At 42.7% G+C, this 13,553-nt stretch overlaps 1 protein-coding gene across 1 annotated transcript in view; it reads right to left on the reverse strand.

Annotated features, from left to right (window-relative positions):
• The window catches only part of fah (fumarylacetoacetate hydrolase (fumarylacetoacetase)), a 93,196-nt gene that overhangs the window by 60,870 nt on the left and 18,773 nt on the right, over positions 1-13,553 (reverse strand). The window contains exons 3-5 of the mRNA XM_034184161.1: positions 13,272-13,393; positions 9,347-9,396; positions 3,349-3,439 (exon numbers count right to left, since the gene is read on the reverse strand). Of these exons, the coding sequence (XP_034040052.1) occupies positions 3,349-3,439; positions 9,347-9,396; positions 13,272-13,393 (263 nt within the window). The remainder of the gene's footprint in view (positions 1-3,348; positions 3,440-9,346; positions 9,397-13,271; positions 13,394-13,553) is intronic.

The following is a 13,553-nucleotide window of genomic DNA, read 5'->3' on the forward strand; positions in this document are numbered from 1 at the left end:
TGAGTCGGCCGTCATCTGAACACGCCCGTGATCACCCGCAGAGGCACGCATGTCCGCAGCCAGGATTTTTGAGCTGTTCAAAAATCTGGATGCGGATGACATCCGCCTTACATACTCCATATATACTCAATTCATACACAATACATACTCACTCTATGCGCTGTATATCTGCCGTTAACCGCTGATATCTTTAACTGAAGGGGATTTGCGGCTTGGCAGCGGACCGGGACAGTGTGTAAAACAGATACATATCGTGCCCATCATGTCCACATCACAAACTAAAATATGTTGTAGCGAATGCATACAAATTGGCCACGAATAAAGCATTTTTATTACATCTGCTTTGCAGCTGATTTGCGGACAATCTGTGAATGCATAACAAACACATCACGTAAACCCAAAGTACTATATATGGCAGAAAGCGACATACCTGCCAGTCAGTGCCGGTCCGGCTGTGTAGATCCACAAAGACGTAATAGCTGCTAAAATCCAGGACTTTTATTTAACACCAAACAAATGGAAGAGTCGCTGTTTATCCACAACTCACTCCAAAAAACACCGTCTCACACCCTGAGCGGCTTCCCCCCTCCTGCTCCCCAAACTCATGAACAGTTAACCATCGCACGACAAAATGAACATTAACTCTGTGATCAACTTGTCCAAGTCCAGCAAATGCTCCAGAGGCTGTATTGTTAGTGTGAATAGTGATGCCGACGGCCCAAGTGCACTTCTTTTAGCCCCGAAAATGGGGGGTGGGGGGCAAAAAATACAGTGAACTTGGCTTATTTATTCCACCTCCACATACTCAGTCTTTAGCTATACATATAGACTTTTTGGTAGATAGGATGATGCACTTACAAAATGCAGAGGGGGGTGGGGGGGTGGGGTGTGGTTTAGAAACTGGAAGAACGTAGGAGGTAAAAAGATCACAAATATTCAAAAACACACATGACAAATACAAAAAGTTGGCATGAGCTCCAGATGTGGCTAAAAACTAAAACAGCCTTTGACCAAATTAATCAAGCTTTATTGCGCCTTGAGGTGCAGCACTGGAAGGGTGACTGCTACAGTATACCACCTGGCGAAAAGAAACCAGGCACTTAGAGGCCAATAAATGTCCTGTATGATCCCCAGAATGGAAATTTCTTATCACAGGTGGAACTAATGGCACAATGGGAGATTTTCAAGATCCCGCTAGACAGCGCCTACGCGCATGATGACATCACAACTCTATCCGGTTAGAGAGACACGGTTTCTTTCAATAACATGAACTGTCAAGAAACTTTCTTGTGTGTGGTTGAAGTTGTGTGGCAGCAGGAATAACCTTTTGAATGCTTGAATAATGATGTCAGTCGCACAAAGAAATCAAAGAATAGTAAATAATAGTAATGTTGGTATTTTGGTCGTTGAACTTTCCTAGCAACAAAGCCCCGGTCACACGGCACTATTATACAGTCTCTAAAGCCAAAGACGGCATGTGAACAGCCGTTTGTGTGTGTACAATGTTCATGCAAGAAGTCGGACTTGGGAGGTTGAATGAAATTGGACAACTGTCAAACGGAACACTGATGGTACGGGAATTATGCAAAAGATGAGGAACCGTCAAGACAGAAAGCAAAACGGAATATGGACGACTTGAAGTTTTCAGGACTCGTACAGGAACAAAGTTGGACGACGGTTAAATGATGTCTCTGAAAGTCAACGTAAGTCCAGATTTATGGTTTCGTTTTGGCTTCAGTGTCCTTCGTTAGTGTGTGTGACCAGGGCTTTACATCGATATTCACACCACTGCAGCACTCCTTCCCATTCCTTGTGGGTTAACAACAATGACAACAAAATTACTTTCTGATAAGGCGTGGAATTCACCTCCAGTGGCCAATTCATTCCCTGAAAATCTGACAGCTGAGCAGGTGTTTGTAATGACGCCAAACATGCTAGTGAGAGGTTCCCTAACCAGAAGTCTTAATTTCAAGATGGTGGCGGATCTTGAAAATCCCCCATTTGACCCTGTGATGAATGAACATGTGAGGAGAATTCAGAAGAATTAAACAAAGGCACATTACCTTAGTTCAAATTCCAAATTCAAAACAAAATAATTGAATTGGTTGGAGGCAAAAAAGTGGACAAAATAGGCAGAAGGGCAAAAAAGGTAAGTACTTTTAAATTTTTATGGACTGACCCCTGACATTAGCCACACTGAGGAACTTTCCATCGTCTTGAGGGTAGTAAACTGTGTTACCAGTGGGTGCATCAATAACTGAACATTTTTTAGGGTTTATTGATGTAAAATACACTACTGGAAGGGGTCTATGTGACACCCTGTTGGAAAGATTGGCCATGTTCAACTTGATCCTTGCAGACTGTCATGGACAGTCTTGTGACAATGGCAGTAACATGGTGGGTCATAAGCAAGGTGTCCAAGCAAGAATTTTACTTTGTTTTGCTTGCTGTGTGTTTTCACTCTTAAGAATTACAATTTTAAATTGCACGTTTGATGTTTACATTTGGAAAAATGCTGATGTGCACTTTAGAATTAAAAAGTTTATATTTTACATTTTTGTCAGTGTTGGAATTTTTTGCTTGGGTCCCAAGAGACCCTTGCAGCGCCACTGTGCACGACGTGCATGCGCAGCTGCTTCAACCTCCACTCAGTCTGTGATTTTACTGTGACTGCATCAACATTAAAGCAGTCATCACTTTAAAAACAAGCCACTGTGATACAAAAACCACACTTATGTAAACTCTGCAATTAGTCTGCGGTTCACATACTGATGATCCGTTACACCACTAGGTGTAACGGAAGAAATTATAAAAGGAAAAAATACATAAGTTAAATTATTTTTGATCATCATTATTGTTAAAAATTAAAAAAAACAACAACAACAACAAATTCCATCATTACAGTTTTTCGCTATAATAAATGGAGTAATTTTGGTGACTTTAAAGAGGTTTAAATGATACAATGAGATATATCTATAAATTATCACATGATACCAATGAGACACATTTCTGTGGACTAATACAGTTAGTCATGTGGCTGAGAAGTAAATGTGAGTATATCACAAATATCCTGCAACCCGACAGGCTGAGAACTCCTGTCAGGGAAGCAGATTAATTTTTCGGCTGAAGAGAATTGCAGCTTGTCAGACTCGGAGCGAGACAAGGGCATCTCTGCAGCCTCAGCATTCCTCTCACGAGGACGTGAGAATTAATGACGGCTGGCCGCACACCGCTCTGAGAGGCTGGCAGCTCTCGGGAAACGTGCCGCTGCACATGTCAATGAGCCGGGCTGCACGGCACATCCTGCCACACGGTCTCAGTGTGAGACTGCACCAACAGTCTGCATACCAGTTTGGCATCAGAGCATTTTCCTTCCCCCGAAACATGGTGCCGACATTGGTGGCGTGATCCCTGGAGGAGTAGAAATCCGTGTAGTCACCTACAAGACACAGAGTCCAGTGGAAAAAACAGGTGAAACAGTCAGCCGATCAGACGCTTTAAGAACAAAGTGAATTCAGGGAGCCACAGCACACCCGTGAATGCAAAGTCTGCTGAACAGTGCCCCCTGCTGGCATGGAAACTGATAGCACTGAGGCCTTCCAGCAAGGGAAGAACTCAAAGCACTCAAACCTTCAGCAGGATAGCAGCAGATGATTACCCTACCATAAAATTTCATTTTTTTCAATTTACAGTAGTGTTCAGAATAATAGTAGTGCTATGTGACTAAAAAGATTAATCCAGGTTTTGAGTATATTTCTTATTGTTACATGGGAAACAAGGTACCAGCAGATTCAGTAGATTCTCACAAATCCAACAAGACCAAAGGGGGGGGGGGGGGGGGGTGTGTTCACAATGATAGTAGTGTGGCATTCAGTCAGTGAGTTTGTCAATTTTGTGGAACAAACAGGTGTGAATCAGGTGTCCCCTATTTAAGGATGAAGCCAGCACCTGTTGAACATGCTTTTCTCTTTGAAAGCCTGAGGAAAATTGGACGTTCAAGACATTGTTCAGAAGAACAGCGTAGTTTGATTAAAAAGTTGATTGGAGAGGGGAAAACTTATACGCAGGTGCAAAAAATTATAGGCTGTTCATCTACAATGATCTCCAATGCTTTAAAATGGACAAAAAAAACAGAGACGCGTGGAAGAAAACGGAAAACAACCATCAAAATGGATAGAAGAATAACCAGAATGGCAAAGGCTCACCCATTGATCAGCTCCAGGATGATCAAAGACAGTCTGGAGTTACCTGTAAGTGCTGTGACAGTTAGAAGACACCTGTGTGAAGCTAATTTATTTTCAAGAATCCCCCACAAAGTCCCTCTGTTAAATAAAAAACGTGCAGAAGAGGTTACAATTTGCTAAAGAACACATCAACTGGCCTAAAGAGAAATGGAGGAATATTTTGTGGACTGATGAGAGTAAAATTGTTCTTTTTGGGTCCAAAGGCCGCAGACAGTTTGTGAGACGACCCCCAAACTCTGAATTCAAGCCACAGTTCACAGTGAAGACAGTGAAGTATGGTGGTGCAAGCATCATGATACAGGCATGTTTCTCCTACTATGGTGTTGGGCCTATATATCGCATACCAGGTAGCATGGATCAGTTTGGATATGTCAAAATACTTGAAGAGGTCATGTTGCCTTATGCTGGAGAGGACATGCCCTTGAAATGGGTGTTTCAACAAGACAATGACTCCAAGCATACTAGTAAACAAGCAAAATCTTGGTTCCAAACCAACAAAATTAATGCCTCACAGATGTGAAGAAATCATGAAAAACTGTGGTTATACAACTAAATACTAGTTTAGTGATTCACAGGATTGCTACAAAAGAAGTTTGAACATAATAGTTTTGAGTTTGTAATGTCAACAGCAGATTGAACACCCCCTTTTCTACTTTTTTTTTACTAATAGCCCAATTTCATAGCCTTAAGAGTGTGCATATCATGAATGCTTGGTCTTGTTGGATTTGTGAGAATCTACTGAGTCTACTGGTACCTTGTTTCCCATGTAATAATAAGAAATATACTCAAAAACCTGGATTAATCTTTTTAGTCACATAGCACTACTATTATTCTGAACACTACTGTACAAGAAAGCCCAAACCGAATGCACACTGTAAAATTGTCCCAGGAAACAAAGTGTGGAAGAAATTATTTTTTAAAAGACAAATAATGTGGACAGACTGAGCTGAACGGCTACCAGGTATAAAACAAACACGTGACTGTTGTGTGTGATGTGGGTGTCCAACATGACACAATCGAGCCGTCTGCATTGTGTCCCAGGTGTAAGTCTATATATAATTACTGTAGGTGCTGGACAGAGCTCTGATTTCTTCCCAGTGAAAATGGGTGTTCCTTAAGGGCATGCTCTGGGTCCTCCGTTTCGTCCTTGCAATGGACTGGGTGTTGGAGGAAAAATGTTGACTGACCGTTGCTTTTGGGACGGTGCTCTGATCTTTGCGGAATCAATGGTACTGGTACCTTGTTTCCCATGTAACAATAGCAAATATACTCAAAACCTGGATTAATCTTTTTAGTCACATAGCACTACTATTATTCTGAACACTACTGTATTTTCATTTATATAGCACCAAATCACAACAAAGTTGCCTCAAGGCCCTTCACACAAGTAAGTTCTAACCTTACCAACCCCCAGAGCAAGCACACAGGTGACAGTGGTAAGGAAAACCTCCCTGTGATGATTTGAGGAAGAAACCTCACGCAGACCAGACTCAAAGGGGTGACCCTTTGAGTCTGGTCTGCTACTGACACAATTCACAAAACAATTATTTTGTGAAATGTAATATGTTTGGAAAAGCCTTGAACTCAGCCTGATTTTCCCATTTTAAAGAAATAATGTAGTTTATCACTCAAAAATAATAAAGTTTTACATCTGACAAGTAGCCACATTCCATAATTTTGATTGAAAAATATTAAATAGAAAATCAGAAAACAAGTAATAATCATATCAGAAACATAGAAATGTGTGTGTGTGTGTGTGTGTGTGTGTGTGTGTGTGTGTGTGTGTGTGTGTGTGTGTGTGTGTGTGTGTGGTGTGTGTGTGTGTGTGTGTGTGTGTGTGTGTGTGTGTGTGAAGGTGCAGTTAAAAAAATAGAATATTGTGGAAAAAGTTCAGTACTTCTCGTCAATTATTTCACAAAGTGAGAATTTTATATGAAAGAGGACTTTGTATTGACCAACAGTTCAGTTCTTTTTCTAAAAATAAGTGATCCACGCATGTTCTGTTTGTACATCCCACTGAACGCGAAATTGAGCATGGAACCAAACACCTCCCTGGGAACGCCCCCTTTACATATTCAATTTCATGTAAATAGGCCCTTGGAGCAGGGATTCCCCACACCGTCACATCAGACAACATGAACACAGGAAGGACGTTATACTATAGAGGACTGGAATTTATGTGGAGACACTCAGGGACAGTTTATTCGTTACGCTGAAAATCTTTGTGAGAGCAACAGAATGTGTGTGTGAGGCCGACATGCTATGAGCTTAAAAAGGTGAGGCGCCTCCGCTGACAGTGTGACATTCACAACTTGCGCACAACTTTGACAAATACTGAACACAGAAGCTCTGCAACTCATCATCTAGCATAAATAAAAAGACACTAATAATAATAATAAATAACATATTTGAATACGCATATGCCCAAATGTTCCCGCGCTGGTTTACGTTCGGATCATTTACACGAATAAACTATTCACACAGCAATAGCGCTGCAACAAACGATTATTTGGATCATTGATTAATCTGATGGGGTTTCGACACGATTAATCGATTAATCAGATTAGCAGGGAATTTTTTAAAAATGTGCCAGGGAAACAATTTTTCTCTCCTTCCATCACTTTATTTAACAACAGAACATTATTTGAAAACTTAAAATACTTGAAAATCAACAAATCATCAAATGTCCCTTGGCTGTTTAAATATAAAATAATAAAGAATAAAACAGTTTATAATAAAGAACAAAAATAATTATTTCAAATAGCATTGCTTTATCAAAGGGCTGAGTTGCCATAAAACAACACTGAAACATATAAATGTTATAAAATATATGGTGAAAAAAGAGGTATTTTTATTTTTTTTATTGCAAATGAGCAATTAGCATAACCAGTTAACCATAAAACCTAAATCAAAAACTGCAGCCTGACTCATTATATGTGCTACATTCTCTGTATAACTTGTAAACTGTGGTCATTTCACAATGACACACGTGACTCATCCCACATCTCTGTCTGTCTGTGTGTCTGTCTGTCTGTCTGTGTGAGGGAACGAGAGACTCTTCACTCTCATACCGTATTTGAGCAAACTTTGGAAACATGAAGGCTTTCAACTGTAAAATAAAGCCTATAAATGAATTTCTGGAGCTATACAAGCAGAAGCAGCTTGTTTTATGACTTAGATTTTGACAGAGTTTTTTCCGCTGCAGCGCTGCTCGACTCTCTGTCTGTGGGGGAGGTGGAGCGGCCAGTTCTGCACAGCCTGGCTGGATTTTAGAAAAACTACCTGATAGCACTACCAAACTACCTGTGACGGCGCTGTCAGAACACTGTGGCGCGGCGTCATTGTTCCACTATCTGGGGAGAACCCTGTGTTATCATATTTTCCGATTGTCCGCTGTGTGGACTGTGGCAGGAAAAACCAAAGACGCTTTCTCGTGAGGTGCAAGAGGAATTTGAACGTTTTAAACCAAAACAAATAAATAAAAAATAAAAAATGCCACTTGTCCAATCAGACAATGATTTAGAGCTATTACTTGTCCGATTTTACACTTGTCCTGGACAATCAGACAAGCGTTAATGTTGATGGTTGGACTTTGACAACATTAATAAAAAAAACTGTCGGTGCTCTTACTGTTGTTTTTCTCTCACTCTCTGCCCCTCACCTCATTGCTCTAGGAGACGCGCAGACAGCCTGAGCCTGACTAGATCCAACCGTCAGGCTTCATATCACTGCCTGACTTGTCATACTGAGACGTTACGACTGCTTACACAAAAATAAACAAACATTTGTTAACTTGCCCAGACACTGAGCTCTCCCCTTCCTTGTTGATAACTCCGATATGCTTTCGTTTGAGATGCTGCATCATTACCGTCGTACTCCCGTGCCACGCGAGGTCCGACGTGCAAATGTTGCAGTTAACAAGCGTCTTTGCATTGTTTAACGTAAAGTGCTCCCACACTTTTGAAGTCTTAACTTTCTTTTGTCTACTTGCATCTGCCATATTCTAACTGTGTAGTTCCACGAAACAGCATCTGATCTGCTTTGTGCACTGGTCGCTACTGGCGTCAGAAGCAGCCAGCAGCTTCTGACGTCATAATCACTCAACACAATGCATCGATGACGCAATGTGTTGCCAACGACTGTTGTCATCGAATTTTATCGATTAGTTGTTGCAGCCCTATACAGCAAGCAGCAGCCATCGTGCACCGTGCCAGCCACTAGCCTGATACACATTTGCGCATCACATATGATGTGAATATGAGTCAATAGCTCCAATCACATGGAAACCGGCTCTCGCTGTAAATTGCACTTCAATGTTGGAATATGATGTACCTGATGACATTCAGATGAATGCATTCCACACAGCTGGCATGGCTCAGCTCAAGGTTCACTGGCACACTCCTGACCGATCGGCCAGCTGACGCTGGAATGCCCGTTTCCAGGAAGCGCAGCGTGATCAGCACCTGTGTAGGCACAGACAACAGCCTGGCTCCTTGCCGTAAATGCGCTCTGGGACGGCTGCAGTAATGCGCACAACTCCAGTTTCAGTGGCCTTGGTAATCAAAATCGGTTTATGAGCCAATTATTGTCATTTGTAAGAAAATCCTTGCGTTCCCTGAATACGCGCTCACGTCAGATTGCACCATTTACAAGGTGCTCCGACACCAGTGCAGCCATTGTTAGTGCCATTTTACGCATCACTTTGCACATGGTTTCATATCCATCTATATAATTGCAAACACTTGAGTGTGTAATTTGCTCATCACTGTGTTGCTGATGTTCACATCACTCTGATGACTTCATGTTTTCACACTATTAACGGTTTCCAGCATCACTTTTACATGTCCGCAGTGGAACAATAGCTGTAGAAGCGTACATATGCCAGTCAGGATTTTTGCGTGACGCACCTCACATGTCAACGGTCATTTCACTTTTGATGAATCTGAATGTTGGCGTGGAGATGGACATACGCCAGGTTTTTGTGCATAAGCATGCTTTGTGCATGAGGCCCCAGGTCCACAGAGCAGAGAAAGTGACAGAGCATCACCCACACCAGTCCTGATGGGCTGCAATCCCATTCTGGGAACATTATTAACACTCACCTATCTCAGCAGGAAGATGCATTGTGGCGGCACTCTGGTGGACAAACGCTCTGCAGAGACAAAAGACAAAAACATCATGACATAGAGGGCATCATCTTGACAATCTATGGATTAAACACTGAACAGAAAATCCATTTTCAGTGTGTCCAAGTCTCTTTCTGTGTTCCATGAGTGCAAGCTGAGCACCGCGTGCAGAGGAGGTCATCCGGTTTGTTATCCACCGGCAAATCCTCGTCCAAATTAAAAACAAACAAATAACAACATCTGGTGCTTTGGTGCTGAACAGACTGAACCAGAAGGTGTGTGTGTGAAGGCTGTTCGCTGACGCTTGTACATCAAACGCACACGTGCAGCTGTGTTAACTGGACTTTGAGATGCCTCATAAATGAATGAAGTCCTGACAGACTTCCAGTGATGTCACAAAATGACGAGCAGCACAGAACATGAATATAGCGAGGATTCATCCCATTTTGTCCATGACTGATGCTGAGATCCTGATTCATGCCTTTGTTTCCTCCAGATTGGATTATTGTAATGTCCTGTTTTCAAGGTTGCCACAGTCCAGTATCAGGGGTCTCCAATTAGTTCAGAATGCTACTGCCAGACTTTTGACACAGACTAAAAAGTTTGACCATATTACACCTGTTCTGGCATCCCTCCATTGGCTAACTGTCTCTGTGAGATCAGACTTTAAGGTTCTTATTAGCCTATAAAGTTGTTCATGGACTGGCACCGACGTACTTAGCTGATTTGATTAAGCCCTATGTAACGCCCTGGGCGCTCATCTGATGCAGGACTGCTTTGTGTCCTGAGGGTGAAGAAGAGGTCTGTCAGTCAAAGGGCCTTTTCTTATCATGCCCCAGTATTGTGGAATGGTCTCCCAGTGTCAATAACACAGTCCGATACTGTGAGACCTTCAAGTCAAGACTGAAGACACATTTTTTTTTAATCAGTGCTTTGGTTAATATAGTGTGTTATTCTGCTTTTTAATTCTTTTAAATTTTATTGTTTTAAATTTTGTTTTTAATTGTGTTTTATACTTGTTCTTAATTCAAGGTGAACTGTTTTTGAATTGTTTTGGGTGAAGCGCCTTGGGGCTATGTTGTCGTGATTTGGCGCTTTTATAAGTAGAATAAATTGAAACTGAAAAGGACAAATAAACCTATGAGATGTAAAACGCAGTCACCCTGCAGAACAAGTTCAAATATGAGACAGAAGAATCCTGATATTCCTGGAGGTCTGATTTCCTCAAGAGACTCACTGATAAATCCGCCGTGCGCTCTGTTAAACTTGATTCAATAAAGAAGTGCACGTTTTCTCTCATTTTGTGAGGTGCAGCGAGCAGCTGACGTTTGATGCTTTTGGTATTGGCACACTTTAAAATCCAAACAAACAAACAAACACACTGATTCACTTTAAATACACAATAAGTCTCTAAAATCACCTACAGTGTGCGCCTGTCTCGCTGTTTGACAGCACGGAGCCAATGATACAGGTGAAAAACAGCCGGTGCCTCATGCTCTCTTTTTACTGTTTGTTCTGCAGCTCACACAGACTGTGTGCAGGACCCGAGTCCAGGGGCAATGTCAGAGGGGTGAGGGGGGCACATTAAGAGTGAAAGGACTCATTATTCATTCCCACCGAAGCCCCCAAATTCATCAGCCCCACAAAGATCGACAACAGTAGTGATGTTTCTGGATGCAGTCTAACATTCCTTTTCTGCACTTTCTGTACAGTAATAACAAATTGGATCCATCAGTGATCATGACTGGTAGTTTCTCTTTTCCATCATAAAAAGGACAGGTTTGACAGCACTCATTGGACTTTCCACTACTCAAAACTATTAGAAAGTCCAAAGAACTCATTGAAGATCTAAGAAGAAGAATTGTAGATTTACACAAGTTGGGACGGTCTTTCTGAGCCATCAACTGCAGATTCCGAGATCATCAGTTCATATAATTTGACGTAAATACAAGTTAGTCGGATGCGTCACTACTTTAGCGCCCCTTCACACACAGCACAAATAAGTAGGAATCTGGGCGAATCACGGCCAAACAGCCCGAATGAGCGAACCATGACAACATCGAGCCGACGTCGGGGGGCACACATGGAGAAACAAAAAATAAAAATTACACACCATATGATCCCTCTGTGCCTCTGTATATGACCCATGGTCACAGACATACAGTCATGAAATGACATGAATGAAACAGTGCGCGCTCATTTCACACCACACGCTCATCTTCAACCGCTTAGTCCAATCAAGGGTCACGGGGGGCTGGAGCCTATCCCAGCAGTCATAGAGCGCAAGGTGGGGTACGCCCAGGACAGGACACCAGTCTGTCGCAGGGCAAACAAACACATACACACCCACTCGAACACCTATGGACAATTTAAAGATTCCAATCCACCTAACCCGCATGTCTTTGAATGTAGGAGGAAACCAGAGCACCAGGAGGAAACCCACGCAAACACGGGGAGAACATGCAAACTCCACACAGAAAGGCCACAGGTGGCAATTGAACCCATGACCTTCTCACTGTGAGGCAACAGTGCTAACCACTAATCCACCGTGCTGCCCGCAGTGCGCTCTCATTATGTCTTATTATGTCCAGCCGGGGAAATATTAAAATTAAATATATTAATTAGATGATATATAGAAGCGGACATTTTCGTTGTCTTTAATTTTGCCGAATAAAGCAAGTAATAACTGACAATATGGCGTTTCTTATGGCATATTTTTGGTGATACGTGACTGAAAGTGGCGCATTTGACACACTGTTTGCTTGTCATAGTCCTGCGGTGCGCCGCTCACAGGACATACGTGTCGGGCCGGACACGTGTGACATTCAGATTGCCTGCTGTGTGTTCACATGATCTGACGGTCCGTTTCACATGAAGCAGTCTACCGAGGTGCGCTGTGTGCGACCGCTGCAGCCCGGCACAAAGGCGAAATATGTTTTATGTTTTCCACGTGAGGACAGCTGGCAGAGACACGCTTCTCACGGAGGACAGTTGTAAGGTCAAGTCCTTCAGAACATGGTACGTGTCTCCCAGCTGTGATGTCCAGGAGCAGAGATGTCAACAGCTGCTGATGTTTGGAGCCACGCCCCCTTGTCTGTTCAACGCTCAGACCAAAGTGTCACTCTCTGTTTCTGTGTTATGTGGTCATTCATTTTAGTTATTTGGCATGTAACTGAGCATGTAGTTATTGTCGTAATTATTTACATACCTGTCCTGGCATTGGTCTCTGTGTTTGTAATGTTACACATCATGTGCACTGAGCCGTCATTTCCAGCTGTCAGTGTGCAGCGATCAGCAATGTGAGTGTGTGTGTGTGTGTGTGTGTGTGTGTGGGGGGGGGGGGGGGGGGCAGCAACATGTGGTCATGCAGCCGCCAGCTTGGGGGGAAATGGGGAGCTACAGCAGCTAAAGCTGTGCTGCACTCCGGAGGGAGAAGGGAGTGGCATGAGCGGGGGCTGGGAGCATGCGTATCAGTCTCTGTCCATATGTGAGTGGCAAATGAGTTAAGTTTATGTCAGTTTCTGTCTGTGTGTGCTGGAGTTGCAGAAGATAAGAAAGAAGGAACCCGAATGGTTCACCAAAGCCGTAGAAATTCTTCTATATGTATAATTTTGACCCTGTCTGGATTAGAGAAGATCCCAAATCAAATCAACCTTATTTACCTTGGCCTCAGTAATTTAAGTTTCTTTCATCATCAAAAAGTGCAAAACAGTTTGAACTAGACTCTGACTTTCAATCCCAGATGGATCCTCTGTGTAAACACTGAATATAAAAGGTCAGCAGTCACAGCACAGACAAACAGACATCCTCCCCTCCCATTTACAGTGTTGGTCCCTGCACTGGGACAGGAAGCAGAAATGAACACATTAATATGTGCAGCTCACACACAGTCACAGCTGACCTGCTCCGAAGGCTGATGTCATCTCTCAGCGTGCTCTCATTGGCTGACAGCAGCACCTGCAGGGTTCTGCGAACCTCCTTCCAAGCTTCAGACCCCAGAGCCATGAATGCATTCAATGTGGGCTGCAGAGAGACATCAGCATCACTTTGCAGAAATGCATCAAACTCACAACATGAAAGTGAGATATTACTGTCCATCCGTCTTTTATAGCTGACTACTTAAAATGAAGGCGTCAGAGGGCTGCACACGCTGCACATTCTGCACACCACCACAGATGTTTGA

The sequence above is a fragment of the Thalassophryne amazonica genome, chromosome 2 (genome assembly GCF_902500255.1).
Source record: "Thalassophryne amazonica chromosome 2, fThaAma1.1, whole genome shotgun sequence".
Lineage (NCBI taxonomy): Eukaryota > Metazoa > Chordata > Actinopteri > Batrachoidiformes > Batrachoididae > Thalassophryne > Thalassophryne amazonica.